Source organism: Protopterus annectens, chromosome 1.part1 (assembly GCF_019279795.1).
Source record: "Protopterus annectens isolate FY-2018-M chromosome 1.part1, PAN1.0, whole genome shotgun sequence".
Taxonomy (NCBI): Eukaryota; Metazoa; Chordata; order Ceratodontiformes; family Protopteridae; genus Protopterus; species Protopterus annectens.
In genome coordinates this window covers 857,267,670-857,289,203 of record NC_056726.1, presented here as the reverse complement: position 1 = coordinate 857,289,203, position 21,534 = coordinate 857,267,670, and the positions used below count along the sequence as shown (strand labels likewise).

At 39.1% G+C, this 21,534-nt stretch overlaps 1 protein-coding gene across 16 annotated transcripts in view; it reads left to right on the top strand.

Moving 5' to 3' along the window:
* LOC122807764 (CUGBP Elav-like family member 4) overlaps window positions 1-21,534 on the top strand; it is a 2,333,978-nt gene that overhangs the window by 1,728,122 nt on the left and 584,322 nt on the right. For 15 of the 16 annotated variants that reach the window (XM_044078787.1, XM_044078856.1, XM_044078827.1 and 12 more), the window contains exon 5: window positions 1,252-1,399. In XM_044078787.1, coding sequence (XP_043934722.1) covers window positions 1,252-1,399 — 148 coding nt within the window. The remainder of the gene's footprint in view (window positions 1-1,251; window positions 1,400-21,534) is intronic. The other variant, XM_044078838.1, reaches the window with a different exon arrangement.

Below are 21,534 nucleotides of genomic sequence, written 5' to 3'. Positions count from 1 at the left end.
CAACCATTACTACTGTATGGTACAGAAAACTGGCCAGTGAAGACAGAGCAGTTAACACTTTACCCTGACTCTATGTAGAAAATGGAAAACGGGGCTGATGATGATGATAATGCTGATGATATACCTATATATATATATATATATATATATATATATATATATATATATATATATATATATATATATATATATATAAGAGAGAGAGAGAAAGAGATAGATATTTAGATAGGTCTACTTAAAATGATCTAAACTTACTAATATCTAAACACTTGATATCAAGAAAAAATCTAAACTGAAAAATACCTAAAACACACATATCTTTATTCAAAAATATTGATAAAATACTAAGGGGGGATTTATACCCTTTCTCCACTGTTGTGTGACCTTGGAGTTGGTATACATAATTAGCAGAGGGATGTGAGGTGTGCAAGTAGGCTTGTCCACCTGCAAAAACATTATTTTTGGGTGTAGTTAGATCTGCTGATATTTTGTCTTGCACACCCTGGTAAATATATATGCCAACCCTGAAATTGCATAACAGTTGGGAAAGGATATACAAACTTCCTTAGTATAACTTCAATTTTGTCACTATTTTTGAGATTAGATTCTTTTTTTTTTTTGGTATTGTTTAGAAATTAATGTGTTTAGATAATTTAAAGTAAAGCCATATAAATATATATATATATATATATATATATATATATATATATATATATATATATATATATATATATATATATATATATACCATCTATCATTTGAGTTCTAACAGCTCTCTATGTTTACTGCAAGCACACTATGTTATTTTGAGAAATTTCCAAGTATGCATGTTAATAATGTAAATGTCAAAGAAAGGCTCTCTTGCATCATCAGATTACATCATAAACAGTGTTCATATTTCTCATTATTTCCATATTACAAATTGCTCTATAGTGTAACCTGAATGCTCTTTTCCCTTTTACTGTACTGTCATAATGGTATCTCTTCTACTATGACTTGTCCCTCAGCTAAATGATTTATCAGGAACTATTTGTTGTATTTATGCTGCTCATGACTTTGTGCTTCTTGCCCAAGTCATAGATGAAGAGGGTCCATTGGCCAACCTATATACTACATTAACAAGTAAAGAGATGAAAATAATTAAATAAGCAACGAAGGTGGGACCAGTATCTTCAGAGTTCACGGAAATGTTACTGTTTTGTGTTTTGCCCAAGTACGCTTGATATTTTTTGTCGTTTCCTTTTGTTTCAGCTGATGCAGCAACAAGCAGCGATTATGGCATCGGTTGCACAAGGAGGGTATCTGAATCCAATGGCAGCATTTGCAGCTGCTCAGATGCAGCAGATGGCAGCACTGAATATGAATGGATTAGCTGCAGCCCCCATGACACCAACATCAGGTATGAGAAATAGAGTTTTTTTATGTTATGAGTTTGCAGTCCAAACTAATTTTACATGGGATTAAAATATGCACTGAAAGTAGTCTTTCAGAAAGGTGAAATATAGTGCCCATCCATACTTCTCAACATCTTAGAGTAAAAAAAATCTTTATAAAGCTACAAATAATGGGGGGACAAAGGCTCCAAAACAGGGACACTTTTTTAAATATTGCTCTTTAAAGCTTAGAAAGTTGATAGAATAACAGGATTTGCATTAGCAGGATTTTTTTCTGAAGGATATGAAGTCTTAAACTCAAATCTCTGCCATTATTTTCTGACTTCAGTCTTCAGTGATTTGCCAGAAAACAACAATTTTGTGAGAAACAGACAGTGGCGGCTGGTGACTTCAAATTAAAGGAGGGCTTCAGGAGACAGCTGAATGGGTGGGGCCAATGGGAAGGGTGTGGCCAACTAGAAAGGGGTGGAGCTATGCTCAAAACCACAACAACTGGAACTTTAATTAAATACGCTGCCCTGGGTGCCAAACAGTCATTACGAGAGTCCAATCAAGACAAAATGAAATGTAGAAGAAAAAAATATTTCAATGCATTGGCTACATGACAAATTACTTAATTTCCCAGATGGAAACAGGTTGTAAGGCATGAAAAAATAAATTACTTTTTAAATACATTACTGGAATGCCAGTCAAAATCAAGTATAAAAAAACAAGCAGCACTCAACTCAAACCACTACTCCTTGCACTGCAGTTCTAATTATGATTTATATTCAGCTTTATAAAATTACCAAGTAACATGCTGAAAGTAGCAATCTCTGTGATACCCCCACTTGTAAAAATGTTTCTTATCCAAAAATGACCTGCTGTCTGACACAACTATCTACTTGTTTCATGGGGAAGACATGATCAAAGTAAAAAATGAACAGCAAACAAGAAACAAGGTCAAGATAAATTGCTTAAAGGATTCCTGCACAAGTTATGGACCACACATGATAGATTGACATTCTGTTTAGTTTACGGGTGAGCCTGCAAAGATGACTGCAAGTCTCCAACAAAAGATGACTGCAAGTCTCCAATAAATGTAATGAGCTTCTGAAAATACTGTAATCCTGTCCTTTTATTACAAATACTGTCATATGCATTTCAATACCCAAGGCTTATACATTATCTAGTTATGTAAATATTCTCTGCATGGCAACAACGAAAAGGCTTTCAATGCTGGTAATTCTTTAACAGTATGCTTATTAAAGCTTACTTGCATCTTACAATCTCCGACAAGCTTACCTGATGCTCATTAAATCATTGCTACTTAAACAGAGCAACAGGGCACTGTGACAGCATACATTTCCTGAATAATAAGAAGCATAAATCAACAGTATAAAAATCTGACATAAAACCAGAACATTCTGCAAAATCAAGGACAGATGAAAAGCCATGGTCATACTTGTGGTCTACCTTGGATGGGGGAATACTCTGCACACTTACACTGCATAACTGCTCCTTGCCTTCCTTGCACACATCTAGAGCCACTACAATGGGGAGTGGGGTGCAACAAGTATGTCATCATTTGAAATGTCACTGGCTGATAGTGATGGCTCTGACACTCATACCTCTCAACTTCAGAGCAAGAAATCTGGACAAAGCCATACATAGAACTAGAAGTGGGACACAGGCCCAAAAATAAGGACAATTTTTAAATATTGCTCTTATTAACTTAGATAATAGAACAGTAGTAGATCTTGCATTAGTACGAATTTTCTGAAGGGTATGAAATCTGAAACTCAAATGTCTGCCATTATTTTCTAACTTCAATCTTTAATGACTTGCCACTAATTTGCCAGAAAACCACAATTTTATGAAAAACAGACCAAGTGTGATGCAAAAATATAAAGTTGCCACACAATACTGCTGGAAACCTGTCAAAAAAGGGACACCTTTTTAATATTAACACTGTTAACTTGAGCAGCTAACAAAATAAGAGCATCTACATGCATTTCTGAAATAAAAGTAATCTATAACTCTGATCATTACAGTTATTTATAATTGTAAACCCTCTACATTTTCTTCCAAAATTACCATTTTGAGGAAGGATTATTAGGGGAGAGCAACATTTTGAGCCAAAATTGGGGACAATTGAGAGGTTTGGATATTCCTAATTTTACAAAGCAATGTGCACGTACCTCTCAACCTCTTAATGCAGGAAATCTGGGCAAGGCCAAATATATTGGGGGAACATACAAACACTACTAATAATTGCTCTTGTAAAAACTTAAGACAGTTGATAGAATAACAGGTCTTGCATTAGCATGCATTTTTCTGAAGGTTATGACGTCTGCAACTCAATGTCTGTCATTTAGTGACTTAATTCCTAAATTATTTGCTAGAAAACCACAAATTTTATGAGGAACAAACCAAAAATAAGAAGCGAATATCTATTCATTCTGCAAAAATATGGACAACTGAGAGGTATAGTTAAACCGGGGCTGTCTGAGTTTGCTACCCCCCCCCCTCACAAAATCATGGTCGAATGGAGCCTCCCCCCTGCAGCCATTCCACCGTCCTATTCCTTGGTTATTTTGCCCCATTTACCATAAACACTGTAATATACATACTGCTTTACTTCTGCGATGATTTAGATTTCATTTGAAAGTTTTATTTTGCATTTTACAGCACAAACCCTAATATATATCTGTTAAACAAAGCAATGCAGTCTCACAATGAAAATAGACTTAGCATTAAAACTTCTCTGCCCTTGAAACTCACATGCATTGAAACAGCATTGAAACCCACATTCAAAGAAAATACATTTTGCCAGTGGCAGATAAAGATTAACTCTGGGCTGTTTTCAAAATCATAGGCATCTTGAACATGAAACATACACATGCTCTTTGATACACCTTCCTGACTGTATTACATTATATTCCTTGTACAATATAGTGCAGTTGTTAGAGGGTATTTTAAATGTATTGTTTTGAACATTTTTCCCATAAACAATGAAAGAAAATGCATGCACCAATGACAAAACTGCCCAATTCAGAACATTTCCATCATAAAACATCTACTCAACCTTCTATAGTCCACCAGTATCAGTAAATATGCACAATCTCTGAAGTAGTAAAATCCACATTAAAGAAATCTGTAACTTATAAAGAGGTTGCTGCTAGCAAACAACTTTATATGTCATCGTTTCATCTACAAATAAAGTGCCTGTTGCCCATGAAGAATAAATTGCCTATGTTGCATGCATTAAAAAAATGATAAGCTAGTAATACCGCAATAGGGAATGGATAGCAAACTGATAACAGGTTCATAGTTACTATGTATCTTTGCCAAAAAGGACTGCAACATCCACCCCCTTTACAACACAGTACAGTATCAGCAATGCATCTACCTACTGTGGGAGTAGAATCCCCAGCCTTCTGCATCAAAAGTAAGTACCCTATCTGTTGTGCTATTAACAATGCAAGCAGACTTAGCATAAGCAGCACTGAACTTTTGTTCCCCTGCAGCTCTCAGCTCCTTGTAAAATCTACTCGATACTCAGCTGTATCTCTGAACTTTGCAGCACAAGATATCTGGAAAAAGCCACAATTTATTGGGGGGGGGCAAAAGGCCAAAAACCAGGGACACATTTTAAATATTGCTTGTGTAATGTTGGAAAGTTGCTAGAATAAAATGCTGTGTTACCACCATACATTTCACTGCCACATCTTGAACCCAGGGGACACTGTGCAAAACAGCCAGAGAAACATACCACTATGCCAAATCAGCTGAAACAGAGGAAGACAAACTTAAATGGCTAATATTCAGTGAATTCAGTTCTCACCATAGCTCTCAACCTTAGCACAAAATACCTGGACGAGGCCAATAGTGGGGGAATACAGTCCCAAAAATATGGGCAAATTTCAAATATCCATGTTATAAACTTAGATAATTGCTAGAATAAAAGGTTTTGTTTTACCATGTACTTTCTGAAGAATATGAAGTCTGAAATTCAAATGCCTGTTATTTTTAAACATTTGTTAACCAGGAAACTAGTCTGACTTGGAACAAAACAAAGCCAAATTTCAGCAGAGCAGGAAGAAACACTCCAGACACATCTTTGTAAGGGATGGGAGGACATGCAGACTCCACACAGAAGGCACCCCAGGCAAGAATCAAACCAGAAAACCTGTAGCTGTCAGGCAACAATGCTACCAGTGCACCACTGCACTACAAACCTTTGCAAGGAAATATGAAGATACAGAAACCACAGATTTTCTGAGAAACAGAACAAATATGAGGCAAAAATCTGCAATTTTTTACAAATAGTGGTGGGTAGGGAATTCGGGTCCTTGCCACCTGCGTACAGGGTTCAAGCCTAAGTATTTCTACCCACCACTATGTGTTAACAAGGGCATTTTACACACACACACACACACACACACACACACACACACACACACACACACACACACACACACACACACACACACACACCTGTAAATGGGTCCGGAAGCAGTAAACCAGGTCCAACTCCATTGTCTCGAAGCAGCAAACCCACGCTCGACTTAACGCTTCCCTGTAAGAGCTTAGAAGTCAACTTACCTCACTGCTGATTGGTCCTGTGCTCAAATCCCTGCTTACCTCTCTCCTGATTGGTCCTGTCTGCGGCTCAAGCAGTCCAGAGCACCTCTGTTATGTGCGGTCGTCTACTGCACAGCATCTTGGGCATCTGCGGGGCAGAAAATACTTTCTCTGCATCTGGACTGCTGACTCAGGCAGTCAGAGTTCGCACAGATACCTGGGCATCTGCGGGGCAGTCTGAGTGTGTCCGTGCATGCGTGGCAGTTCCGGTTCTCATTAAAAAAGAAAGGTGTTTTTTTAAAGTTTATGTTTCACATGATTTATTTCTTTTATTTCTAGGTGGGAGGGCTGCAGTCCTGCAGACCAATAGCACAAGCCGCCCCTGGAAACAGACCAAAAATATGAGGCAACATCTAGACATTCTGTGAAAATCTGGACAGTTGAGACTTATGTGCCCATCTTAAAAATGAGTATTTGTGTATTTATTCCAGCAACATCTTATTGTTTTTTGATGTTATTAAAAAACAAATATGTGCCCTGAGATCACACATGAAAGTTCAGATATCAGAGAAGGTATATTATAACTTTAAGGTATTTATTTATTTTTATCTGTACTGATGGTTCCTAGGAACATTAATATTTTTTTCTTGTTATTTATATATTCTTGACCACTAGGCTATGGCTTCTTTTCTGGGGAGACTGTAGGTGGTGTTCATACTGACTAGAGCAAATTTAGCCAGGGTATCTTGGAAACCCTCATTCTTTTTAATTAGTGTCATGGGATCTTTTATATCCACCTGAGTTACCACCAGCTCAGGCAGATGGGACCTTGTTTTAATGCCTAGCACACTTAAGAGATAGAAAATAAATCCATGCACGTGGCATGGAATAGAACTCACAATCTTCCTATCTTCCAGCTCCTAAGGTTAGTTTGTTACCTTTTGAAATACTCATCCTGCCATAAGCAAACTGTTCAGAAGCACGTAATATGTATGTGGTAGGTGGTGTGGGAACTGTATTTAGGTCATCACCATATAGTTCATACGTGGGTGTCAAATGAGAGGTCGCTGTCGACTTGGGTCCCTAGGTCTCTGATTACTTTTTCCATACTCAGTGGGTTGCTGTCTATGTGATAATTTGTGGGTACTTTGTTTTTCCCAAAGGGGATGACTATACATTTTTTGGCATTTAGTTTAAGGCCGTGACTCCGGCACCACTTGTCCATTTCTGCGAGGCCTTTTTGTAGGATGTGTGTGTCTGCTGGTGTATCGACTATGGCGCCTAGTTTGCAGTCATCTGCGAACTTTGTCAGCCACAGCCCTCCCATGTTTGCTTTAACATCTGAGAAGTAAATGCCGAACAAGAGGGGTCCCAGGACAGATCCCTGTGGGACTGGCTTTGAGTCTGACATTGCTCCAGCGATTTTAACTTTATGGGTTCTGTCCTTTAGCTAGTTTGCAACCCATCTAGTAACATAAGGGTTTACTTTTAAGCTGTTGAGCTTATCTATGATGCCTGAGTGGGGTATTGTGTCGAAAGCCTTAGCCAAGTCCAGGTATGCTGTATGGACTGCTTTGCCCTCATCAATGGCTCTAGTGACTGTTTCGAAAAAGTCATCCAGGTTTAAAAGGCAGGATCTGCCCTTTACAAAGCCGAACTGGGTGGGGTCAAGTGTCTGTAAGGTCCCCTATGTCTCTGTTTATGAGTTCCATAATGATTCTTTCCATAGCTTTGCAGACCAGGCTGGTTAAGCTTATGGGGCGGTAGTTTCCAGGGTCTGTAGAGGCACCCCCCTTGTGGAGTGGGACCACTGTTGCTGTACGCCAGTGTTCAGGTACATATCCCGAAGTAAGGCTAAGGTTAAATAGCATTTTTATGTGTGGGTTTAGCTCCTCTTGGAGTTCACGTAACACGCAACCCGGGATACCGTCAGGTCCCATTGATGCTGTGTTTTTTGCTTTGTTTAGGGCAGTTCTCACTTGGACATCTGAGATGACAGGGAGATTACATTCAGCTGGGATAAGTATTTCTTCTTTTGGGAGTGAAGGAGGGGAGAAATTTGCACTGAACCTGTCAGCCAGTATGTTGGCAATATCTGTGGGTTCAGTGTATTTTTTTGTTGTTTTGAACCAACTCTGAGCATATCTGAGGGTTTCCGCCCAGGTTTCTAACATAGCTGAAGAAGGCTTTGTGGTTATCTTTAGTGTCCTTAGCGATTTTTCTCTCAAAGTTGGCCTTGCATGTTTTTTGAGAGAACGTAGTTTTCTGCTAATGTTGATCAGAGATGTCTTCCCTTCATGGGATTTTGCTCTGACGTGCAGTAGCTTTCTTCTTTTGTTATACAATTTGTTTATGGCTGAGGTCCACCAGACAGGACGCTTACCTTTGGTGGAGAGGGACTTGGATTTGTTTGGGATTGCATGATCCATGCATTCTTGGAGATGTCCATCGAAAGCATTTGTGAAGGATTCGGCATTGTGGGATGTGGTATCCACTGGCACAGTGGGCTTAAAGGATACCATCTCAGTCTTAAGAAGAGTGAAGTCTGCTTTTGAGAAGTTTTTCACTGTGGTCTTTTGTGCTGGGGGTGGAGGTGGGATATGTATATCCGGGGTGATTAGTTTGTGGTCAGATCTCACTAGTGAGGGGTATACTTCCGGTGTGGAGCATTTTGTCCCCATGTTTGTGATGATCAGGTCTAGTATATTATCTCCCCTAGTAGGAGAAGTGAGACCAGTTGTTCCAGTGCATTTGAATTTATGAATTCCAGGAACCTTTGGGCTAGGGTATTAGGGCTAGAATAATGTACCCAATCTATGTTTGGGTAGTTGAAGTCTCCCAGTATGATGGTATTTTGTGATACATTCATATCCTCCAATGTCTTCAGGAAGGCTGAGTGGGGTTCTTGAGATTGGGAGGGTGGTCTGTAACATGCTACCAGTTGTATAGCAGTTTTGCCTATGGTTAGTTGCACCTGTATGGTATCTGATGCTTCATGTGTTGCTACTAACCTGGAGGTGTGGGTGTCCTTGATGAATATGGACACTCCCCTCCTTGTGGTTCGCCCGGGTTTTGGGGCGAAAAGCATGATACGAGGTATAGCCTGGTAGTGCTGGGGTGCTCTCAGGAGCCTTGAACCAGGTTTCAGTTACTGCACAGACGTCAATGTTCTCCATGCTGAGGAGTGCATCAAGTGCCTGCATCTTCAGATTTAGACTTCTGGCGTTGAGCAGCATTACCCTTAGTTTTTTTCCATTTTTGTTTTCTAAGGAGGTGGGTTTGTCTTTTGAGCCTTGCCTAAAAAAGGCACTATGAGGGTGGCAAGAGCCTTAGCCAATATCCGGAAGCCTAGTGGTGACAGGTGTAAACCATCCCTTGCGAAGCAGCGTGGCTTGTCCAACATGTCATCCCAGGCAGACAGACATTGGATCCCCTTAGGTCAAGGTTTTTATTCAAGACTATTTTTGTTGAAGTATTGAGACAGGTGCCCTTGTTTGTCTGGCATGAGGTAAGCCATCTGGGCCATTGTATTTAAGCTGGCACCCAGGAAAATTATCTGTTGAGAGGGTATTAGTTTTGATTTCTTTTTGTTTACTGTGTACCCCAGGCAATTTAACAGTTTTATTACAAACGCCAGATGCTGCAATAGAATGTCCTTGCTGTCTGCTTGGATCAGGCAGTCGTCCAGATATGGGTAGATTTGTATTCCTCGTTGTCTGCAGAAAGCAATTACTGATGCCAGGCATTTCATAAACACTCTGGGCGCAGTAGATAAGCCAAAGGGCAATGCAGAGAATTGATAATGGGTTGAACCTGCAAGAAATCTGAGGTATCTTCTGCAATCTTGTCTGATAGGGACATGCAGGTATGCCTTCTTGAGGTCCAACGTTACCAGCCAAGACTCCTTGCCCAGCATGGGAAGAAGCTGCTGTAATGTGAGCATCTTGAATTTTGGTACCTCTAGATATGTGTTTAGAATAGATAGGTCTAAGATGGGTCTCCAGTCTTTGTCCTTCCTTGGTACCAGAAATAGTCTTGAATAAAAACCTTGACCTTGTTCTTTTGCAGGTACCTCTTGAATTGCTTTCATATCCATGAGAGCGGAAATTTGTTTTTGTGCCTCTGCCCATTGATTTTGTGGCAGGTTTGGCATGCCCCTCATTTTTGGAAGGGTGTGAAAGTGGAATCTGTAGCCTCTGTCTATAATATCCAGAATCCATTTGTCCTTTGTAACAATGTGCCAGTTTTTTGAAAATAAGGCCAGTTTTCCACCCAAAGGTGCTGCCATTATAGCTTTGTTTGGCAGGCATAGGGGAAAGTCATTGCGTCTGTTTTCTAAATGACTGTGTTCTTTCTTCTCCACCTCTTGGGGCTGGTGATTGCCATTGCCTAGCTCTGTAAGATCCTTGAGGTTGTCCTCTACCCCTTGGGCGTCTGTATCTACCCCTTTGGGGTCTGTCCGTGGCTGGAAAGGACCAATTTTTTGAAGGCCAGTTTCTGCTGAAGCGTGGAGGCTGCACCTGCAAGAAATCTTTAAATGTTTGCATGGATTTCGCTTTTTCCTCCATTTTCTTTCGTACCTCCTCAGCTTTAACACCGAACAGTACATTTTTTTGTAGTGGTGCATCTAATAATTTTCCTTTGACATGATCTGGTAAGGTTTGTTCTTTGAGCCAAGCATGTCTACGTATGACAGACCCAGTGACAGCAGCTCTGCATGAGGCCTCTAAAGCATCAAAACCACACTGTAAGGTATGTTTCCCCACTTGTTCTGCTCCATGCAACAAATCCTGCAACTCTTTCAGATCAGGTTGTTCTGTTTGTGTCATTTTGCTTTTCAGCTGAGATTGCAAGAACTGCTGGTACTTTAACATATGAAATTGACAGTTTAATGCCCTCATGGTTAAAGTGGCTGATGTATACACCTTTTTCCCCCACCTTTCTAATGCTCTGGAATCTCTCTCTGAAGGTAAAGGGTTTTTAGCAGTAGAGGCCTTAATCCCCTTGGGACCCTGAGAAATAGTTTCTGGGTCAGCAGTAGGGCTTTTATAAAGGAACTGGTGAGAATCAGGAACCCGGTAATATCTGTCTGGTTTAACAGGGGCAGGAGGTAAAGAGTCTGGATTAAGACTGGCTTCTGCGTACACATCATCCAAAATATCTAAGACAGGAGGAATAGCCAGGGGCCTATGCTGGGGAAGCAGCAGAAATTCCCTGAGCCTTTTCTTGGAATCTGAGTGATCTTGGCCTTCCCAGTGGAAGTGTTCTCTCAATGTATGTAGGGTTTCCCCAAAAGAGTAGTCCTCAGGGGGGGAGACCGAGGGAATAGACTCCTCAGCATCAGAGTCTTCAAAAGGGGAATAGGCATAATCCAGGTCCTCAGAAAGGCCTGAAGTAATAGATGCCTGATCTGAGGAAGGGTAGTCTTCCTCCATCCTGGGTCTTTTGTCTGAGGGGGGTTGAGAACCCCTGATGAGTGAAATCAAATCCTCAGCCATTTTAAGCATCTGTTTTTTAGGCATGGGGCCTTGAGAGGGGGTTTGAGGACCCTGTTTTTTAATTTTCATTGGAGCTTTAGATTTAGTGAACGATTTAATAGATAAGGTGGTAGGCCTGAAAACGCCTTCAGAAATAGCAGGCCTCGCTAAACTTTCCGTTTCACCGCCAAGAGTGGCGTCGGTATCTGCAGTGGGAATGGGGACCGAGGAACCTGCGACCTCGGGTACTGAAGTCACCGGTAAAATAGTTTCATCGGTAGTCAGGGGCTGCGTAGGCGCCTCGCTGAGAACAGGAGAACCGGTAGTCGGCCTTAGCGTGGTCTCAGTACTCTGTGCAGGCCTCGGATGTCTGTCCTTATCCTTGCGTTTTTTGCCTAAAACTGGCGTCGGCATATCCAATGACATAATATAATTAAATTTTTTGCCAAAATAATGAAGGGCAAACTCCGCCCGGTGGTTAATAGTGCGCTTGTTAAACCTAGCACAAAAACGGCAGGCCAAGACGTCATGTTCTGGCCCTAAGCAAGGTATACAGTAAGAGTGAAAATCCTTATGTGGTATTTGCTTCCCACAAGAAATGCAATTATTAACTTTGTCTGACATCGGTCTGAGGCAAGAAAAGTTTCCCCAACGGGGTACTTAGCTTTAAAGAAGACTTCGGCTGAAATACTTTTCGTAAATCTCAGGAGCTGGCCAACCGGCACTTGCGAACTGCTTCTACTTCGGGCACCGCGCGGCAAGAAAGACTAAAGAAAATGGCGTTGGCTGCCTCTTTTATACCCCTGCCGCACTGACGTCAGGGAAGAAACGACGACAACCGACGCCGGACCTAGACTTTGGAATTCGGCCAACCGAGGACCCGCCTGACGGCAGGATAACCCAAGTGTGATGACTGCAGCTGTACGCACGATGAACATCATTTGTTTTCTTTTTGCAACAAGGAAAGAAATTAACATTTTGTTAGTTGTCAGCCAGTGAGGAAATGCCAGTGTAGAAAAGATAAAAAGAAAATGTTACGGGAAAATTGATTTTCTTTGTCCAAAACCAGACTATGAACAGATAAATAATATACCAACTAAACACAGCCGTAAAATATATAAACAAAAATAAATAAAAAAAATATATTTTTATGGTTGTATTTGATTGGTATATTATTTATTTGTTCATGGTTTGCTGGGTTGAATTTACCAACCTTCGTTCACCAGGTAGATCTTTTTATTTTCATCATCCAAAATCAAACTGTCAGACTAGATTAAAAAAAAGTTACACCAATATTATCATAAAAAGAGGAATCTGGATTAGAATCAGTGGTGTGCCACTAAACCACCTTTACCTTTCCTCTCCATGCACTAAAGGCATAACATTGCACATAACATTTCCTAACTGCTGAACTATATCTATCCATCTATCTATCTATCTATCTATCTATCTATCTATCTATCTATCTATCTATCTATCTATCTATCTATCTCTGTCTATCTATATGTCTGTCTATCTATCTATCTATCTATGTATCTATCTATCTATCTATCTATCTAAATGAGTTTATAATGAGTAATTGCAGGTATGTTTGATCAAAACACAAAACATATAACAAACTATATAACAATCACCATCAATCTCCACTAAAATTATCGAAAAAAAGTAATTACAAATGTAAGCCAGCTGGTTACATTTGCAATTACCATAAGTAAAACAAAAAACAACTTTGATGGGGAGGCTTCTCCACACCCTTTGATGTGGGGCCTCTACCTCCATACCTTCAGAAATTAAATATACTAACTCCAGAGTCACAATAACTTGGAAGAAGTGCAAAATTTCTTGAATAATGTAACGGTTGAAGTAATGAGCTTTGACTGTTAAATAATTTGATAAACTGTACAATCAAGAAAAATCACGAGCATTATCAGCACTGGATTAAATATAAAACTTGTACATATATATCTCTATATCTATATCTCTCTCTCTATGTGCATATATATATATATATATATATATATATATATATATATATATATATATATATCTATATAAACATATACATTTAAAGATATATATATAATATATATATATCTATGGGACACATGAACTATGGTTTGACTATTCTGTTTATACTATGCATGCAGCTGGACACAGGATGGACTGTCACTGGCATCATGCTGGCCTTTTGAGTGACAACATTTAGCTTGATGGGCATTATGATAATTATTAAGTTAAGGTATATCTATCAAGGGAAATCTCTTCAGTGGCTAACTGACCAGTACCACTTTTCAGGTGTTGGAGAGACTATGCAGTCCATTGTACATGCCCAGCAGAAGAGTTTTGTCTGCAACTGAATGTGAGACAGCGTCTCAATTTTTCACTCATAGGATTGCTTCCACTAGCCTGCTGACCCAATGGATAGCACAGTAAATCTTTCCATTCCATCTATGTCTTTGTTACTGCTCTTTATGCCAGATTTTGATGAGATCACTACCATCATTAACAGTCTACGACCTATAACTTCCATACCGGACACCTTTCTCTACACTGGGTTTGGCCAGCCTTGATGTACTAGGGCCAATGAATTATAGGATCTTGGTATTATCTTTTAGGGAAGGGATATTTCTTTTAGCCTTGAAGGAGGCCTTGGTCATCCCACTGCTCAAGAAATCATCTTTTATTCCAAATGATCTAAACAAATGCTGCGCAAGCTCTACTCTTTCATTTCTAGGTAAGATTATTAAGAAAGTTATTTACAAGCCACTAGAAACCTATATTCTTGCTACTGGACTCATGGATCCCTTTCAGTCATGCTGTAGTACTCAGCATATCACTGAAATCACTCTAATTAAAGTAGTGAATGATCTCCTTATGGCAAGAGACCAGAGGCATTACATAGGGCTGGTCCTCCTGGATCTCTCTCTCTGCTTTTGACACAGTGGATCATGGTATCCTAACTGACTGCTTGTACTCTTACTGAGTAACTATGATGCTGGCTCTTGACTGGTTTTCTTCTTACCTGTCAAACTGTTTGCAGAGGGTAATTTCTGGACAATCTTTTCTTACCATTTTAATTGCAGGATTCCACAAGGCTCTATTTTCGGTCTTTTTTTCTTTATTTTATTTATTTGACACTTGTTTACTGGGAAAATCTGACTGGGATAATATTCCCTTTGTTTACTGGAAATGTCTGACTGGGAAAGTTGTCCAATTTCAGCAGAGGCCAGAAGAGAGCAGTTTCACACGTATACATCTGTTTATACACATTCTCTGAGTATCTGCTTCCATTAGGAGATCTTCCGAGAGAATGCATACAATAGCTATGCAGATGACACTCAGATCTATTTTTTCTTTCCTTTAAGATGAAATGGTGTATATTAATTCTCTGACTGATGATCTGGAGGACATACATACATACATACATACATACATACAATGCTCAACTCAAATCACTTGGAATTGAACACTGCAAAGACTGAAACCATAACAGTTCATGGTGCTCTGAGAGAATCTTCTGCTCCTCAGTTACCAAAGTATATACTGTATGGAGGACATCAGTTTTCTCAAAAAGTGAGTAAGCTTGAGGTTATTATTGGCTCATGAATGACATTTTGAGAAGAGGTGTTAGCTGTAGTCAAGTTGTCCTACTTCCATCTAAAGAATGTATCCAAGATTAAATGTCTAATACCACAGGCTGATCCCTCAGATGTTGTTCACAGAATGGTCTCCTCCAGATTGGACTACTGTAATGGTCTATACCTGGAACTACATAACACAATGAGTTGGATCACCTACAAACTGTCCAGAACTCTGCAGCAAGGCTACTGACCGGTACTTCATGTTACCATAATATTACACCACTTCTGCACAGAATTCATCGGCGTCCAATCCATTACAGGATTGATTTCAAGATCCTAGTGTTAGTAACTTTGTCCATTCATGTCTTGGGCCCCTGCTGACTTAAAGGAGCTTATTGATCTCTGCCGCGTGGCATGACTTTTGTTTTTTACTTTGAGAAGCTGTTGGCAGTTCCATAGGATAACCTGGAAACCTTTAGTTTTCATTCATTTTTTATCAGGTTGAAATCACTACCTTGGTGTCTTCAGGAGTTCCTCACACTTGTTGGCTTCATGCAGGCACTAAAATGTACATGTTTGACTTGGTGTTTGATGATTATGGATGCTGTCTTATGATTTTATTGCTGTTATTGTTTTATAGTTTGTTATTTTTTTTTAATTGTAATAGAACCTTAATAAATTTCAACTTGAACTATATAACATTACCTTGGTGTTGCTCCCTTACTAAATGTGGATTCTCTTAATTTATTGTACATAATGTATTTTACAACTGTATGTACTCTCCGCATTTATGTTTGCTGAGAGCTGTATTTTACTTATGTGTATTTCTATTATACTGATGTTGTCCCTCACTAAATGTAACCATGACCTTCTTATTTTTTCCAGACTGAGACTGAAATTAGTCACTTGTGTTTAGTGCTCTGCCCCTGTGAGCACATTTTAAATAAATAAAATAAATAAAGATCACCTGAAAGGAATGGACATGTGCACCTAGTTCCAATATGGCCGGTCATAAAAAATGCACAAAATGATTTTATTCCATAGATATATTAGCATGTTCCCTATCATATGTCTGAACTAAGTGTAAAAATAGTTTGATGATAGACTGAGTACAGGTATCTGTGTTTATTACAGTATCAGGCCCCATTTTGTATATTAATTGCCTTCATGTCTGCATTCTCTCTTTAGGAACACTTGGTTTAATGCATAACTGTCTGCCAGATGAAGTCTACTTCTTTACTCAAGCTGATATTTAATTCATTAATTCTTTTCTAGAAGTTTCTGCTCTAGTTGCAGTTTATTGCAGTCACTCTGTGCATTGGCTAAGGCTGCAACTATCCTGTTAGCTGTATCTGGTTCACCACTCCACCTTTGCTACATTACTTGAGCAGCTTTCTACTTTGATCAGTTTTCATTTACTTGGTTGATAAGGTACAATGTTGTTTGTCTTTCAGCTTTTTCCCGGTAAGGGGTCACCACAGCGGAACTCCGGTCCGCTAATGATTGGCAGTAGATTTTTATGAAACGCCGAGATGTCAGCTTGACGCCCAACCTTCAACGAAGGCACGCCCATTTACACACGCATGTCTTTCGAACGCTACCCTACCGTGGAGAGGACATGCAGACTCCACACAGAAGACACTCCCAAGCCAAGCCGAGAATCGAACTGGAGAACCTCTTGCTGTGAGGTAACAATGCTACCGCCGTACCACCGCAGCATATATTGATAAGGTAAATATATCACATTAATTAACCTGTCTTGTGTTTTATAGTCGTAAGCGCTGTGAGGATCTCTCACTCTCCATTCTTATCCACCCTATGCCAGTTAATGCTTAACAGTAACCCTGGCTGTTCCTGTGCCAAAAGCTCAGGAACTGGATGAGGTCTCTCCCTTCATACTGTTATCCCATCTAAACCTGTAACTTGTCTTCTACATAGGCATTTATATAAGAATCCCAAACCTTCAGAGAGCCATGACTATAGACTATTTTAAGCTAGCCTTACTGGATCTCCTTTGAAGTTACAGGATCTGGCCTCTTGTAGCAGATAGATATGTTAGTTTCCACTGAAGGCACATGGTGATATTTTCTAACCGGGTTCTTGGTCATGTGTTTTGACACATTGTGTTTTGTATGGGCTCCTTATTGCAATATCGACACTCAAAATGTTGAATGCCAGCAAGCTAAAGAAAATATATAAATTTATATATATAGTTATTTATTTTGAAAACCCACGAGAAGAGTGAATCTCAAACATTGTTATTCCCATTAAAGCTTCTTTTTTTTGCAGAGAAGCTTGCCCCCTGTACTACAAAAGGAATGGGACAAGACCCCACCCACCTCCAACTTTTTCATAGACTCATGGGAAAGTATTAGGCTAGATGCCCTTGTGGGCCATTTTAAGCCTAGCCAGTTTCCCTTTTTGTGTTCAAAATAACCTATCCCATTTGATTAGAGACTGGCCTTACCAATCCCACTGTCGATAATTATCCATTACCTCTAATGATATTATCTGGAATCATACCACAGATAACTGAAGAAACCCATACATGGGATAAAGCATTTAGGAGCTGCCTCTGTCCATCAGTAGTACAGGGGCAGTCCTGAGGTAAAGTTTCTGTTTCCCATACATAGATCCAAGTTACACTTGAATATGGACAGGGATGAACTTTGTTTATGTGGATGCGGAGTCGGCTGTATTTTCTGCATCATACACCTGTCCCTGCAAAATAATATGTGATGCTGTAGGAGATGTTTAAATATCTAGATCAAGTATTTCTGAGGCCATTTGACTTGCTCATATGCAGTAAATTTGTCAGTATCATGTTAGTATATACCAACTCCAAGATTACCATACAACAGAGAAAAGGGAATATTCTGAGAAATGATCATCTTGGACTTAATATATGTAAGTCCATTTCGGCCATTTAGTCTCCATGTTTTGGGATTCATTCTAGCAGGTCCCAGCATTTCAAATGGTTAACATCTTGTATGCCCTGACAGAAGCTCCAGCGACAGATACTAGACCCTAGGAGGATCCTGCCTGAATACGTATCAAAGATGATATTTACTTTGGCAGCAGTGTATGGGCTAACAGCTGGGATGAACAGATGTTAATGATGAAGTTTCTGGAAAGTTGCACTTATTTATCATACACTGGTACCCCCTCATGTTGTTAATTTAACTTTACACCTACTAGACTTCTTTGACTACTTTGCCCCACAATGTTCATAACCTTCAGTTGTTGCAGAAAAAGCAGCTTTGTCTGTATGGTTTACAAAAATTAATAATTTTATTTTTAGTTTAAATAGCTGAAAAACAATTTCCACCTTGGTTTTTATATTTTGCAGAAATCAATCTCTGGTTCCACTTTGTTTACTTATAATGTTTAGGTGCAGTATCTAAGAACAGCATTGATATTACACTGACATCTATTTGCATGAAGTTGTTGCAATTGTTTCAGGAGGTGAGATATGAAGATAAACTACTTTTATGGCTTATTGTTACCTTTCTATTTTTTACTTTCTTCATAATTCTTCTCAATTAGGATTATATTTAATGTTTACTTAACAAGGTAAACAATTAACCCTTATTTTGGAGGAGCATTCCTATTTTCAGCCCTGATATAGGATGTGCCTATTTCTGGAGGTATATCCCTGCCTTCAGGACTGATTTACCCCCTCACACAATTTTTTGAAGTCTCCTTATCACGTGTGAATTTTGGAGCTACTTATTATACAGAGAACCACACTGCATGGCCAACATGCTAGAAATAACACTAATTTAAAGAAAGAGGGCATAGCTCTTGTAACAATTTTTTCTGACGCAAAAATTAATGTCTTTGTGTGCAAAAATATTGTAATAAAGTTCAATAAAGTCTACAGATCTTACACTGTTTCTTTGATGATATGCTTATATTTCTCCATCACTTTTATCACTCATTGCTTTTTAAACATAGTTTATTAGATACTTCCCACATTCCTACTAGAGCCATGAAGAGTTATGTGCTGTTTAATATTCAGATTTTATGATAATTGGATACAAAGATTTTTAACTGGAGATTCCTATTTTTCAAGGGCCACATTTCCTATTTTCAAGGTCTGGAAGTCAACAGGTACTATCACTGCACTTAATATTAAGTTTTGTAGCCAAAAATTTAAGATGTTTTATAATTTGGACTGGTTTGGTTAAGGATAGGAATGACTTCACAGCTTATGAACTGACTTGTTGTTTATGAACTTAAGAAATTCTCAGAAGATGTCATTTGTACAATGGGTACTTGTCATCTCCAATGGGTACTTGCCATCTCTCTTATAGTCCAAATGACCCTAACAAAGTGTTATAATTCCTCTTCACCTTCTTCTTCCCAAATAGAAAATGAATATGAAGCCTGAGGCACCAGAGATTCTTGTGGTTAGATATTGAACAGTATGTTTAGTAAGCTGAGAGCTTGGCATTTCAATATTGTGGTATTTTCTGAGGAGGGAATGCAACACAAGAACTTTATAAAGGCATACTCTCAACCTCCTAAAAAAACGTCTGGACAAAACCACAAATAATTGGGGGGTGCAAAAATAGGGACACATTTTAAATATTGCTTTTACAAACATAGAAAGTTGATAGAATAATAGGTTTTCCATTAGCATAAATTTTCTATAGGATATGAAGTCTGAAACTAAAATGTCTGCCATTATTTTCTGTCTTCAGTCCTCAATGATTTGCGAGTGATTTGCCAGAAAACCACAATATTATGAGAAACAGAAGAAAGATATTGGACAAAAATCTGTAGATTCTGTGAAAATTGGGAGAGTTGAGAGGTATGTAACTACTTGCCTTGATCTTGCTAAGATAGTAAATAGTATTCCACATAAAGAAGTCAAAGTCAAAGTAAACTTTGTTGTCGATCAGATACATACAACAGTGCATGCTGAATGAAATTATGCTGGTTTGGTCCCTGTGTAAGACATAACAATGAACACATAGTTTGAATGACAGTAAGACTAATGCATATACAGTAATAATTAAATATATTAGCATCACAATATATTACCACAATTGACAGGAAGACATTAGACAGCATTATACTAGTAGGTATTGCAAGACTATGACTTCACATTATGATTGCATAGAATATTGCACTTCATCAGTTGTAGTAAGATATATTCTGATGTTCATATTGCACAGGTATGGAGTGGTGACACACTCCTGACTATTGCACATTCAGTAAGTAATAGCATAAGAAATCAAGCTAACTGTACCTGTTATTGAAGCAATTTGCCAGAGTGATTACTATAGCTGATACTTTGTAGCAAGTAGCACATTGATCTAATTATTCACTGTCATGCCTGGCATTCAAGTTCAGCAGTCTTATGGATTGAGGGAAGAAGCTTCTGTTCAGTCAAGATGTTTTGCAGTGTAAGGTGTGGTACCGTCTGCCTGAAGAAATGTGAAAGTACATGCCATGGGCAGGGGGAATGGGATCACAGATTATACTTCTAGCCCTTCCCACACACCGAGTCTCGTGCAGATCATCCATGGATGGGAGAGAGGAACCAGTGCCTTTATCCGCCGTCCTCACTGCCTTCAGGAAAATCTTGTGGTCAGATGTTTTGCAGTTACCATACCAAACTATGATGTTATTTGAGAGGGTGCTCTCAATGGTCCCCCTGTAAAAGGCTTTGAGGATAGACTAAGACAGAGTTGCCTTCCTCAGTTTCAGTAGGAAGTGCAGATGTTGTTGTGTGTTCTTCACTGTGTTGCTGATATGACTCAACTAGGATAGGTCATCACAGATGAGCATCCCCAGGAACTTGGTGTTTTTGACTCTTTCCACTGCCACTCCAATAATTTCCAAAAGTTGATGTATCTCCTGAGTCCTCCTGAAGTCCACTATTAATTCTTTGTTCTTGCTTACATTTAAAGCCAGATTGTTGCTGTTGCACCAGCCTATCAGATGCTCCACTTCAGCTCTGTAGGCTGTTTCCTCACCATTTCTGACAAGACCTACGACAATGGTATCATCCACGAACTTGATGATTTTGTTGGATTTATGCTTGGCCATGCAGTCGTGCATCAACAAGTTGAACAGCAGAGGACGCAGGACACAGCCCTGAGGGGCTCCCCTGCTCAATGTGCTCAATGTATTACTGATTGAACTGTTATTTCCCACACATACTTTTTGGGGTCTGTTGATGAGAAAATCCAGTATCCAGTTACTTAGGGAGGTGTTGATGCCCAGCTGAATCAGGGAACGAAAAAAAATAACAAAGTAAATTTATGTTAATCTGTAAGTAATTACTGGGCAAAACACTGGTTAAGAAACAGGAAGCAGCAATCATTTTGGACTGTTTTTCTCAGGCATTACTTCTCAGATATTAACCGACAGATATGAGTTTTGGGTAAAAAATATGACGAGGACTGCAGTGTAACATAATTTATCGAAGATGTTGACATTTTCAAAGATGGTCTACAAAAGCACACATCTTTAATATCAGTATGGAACAAATACGTAAATGAT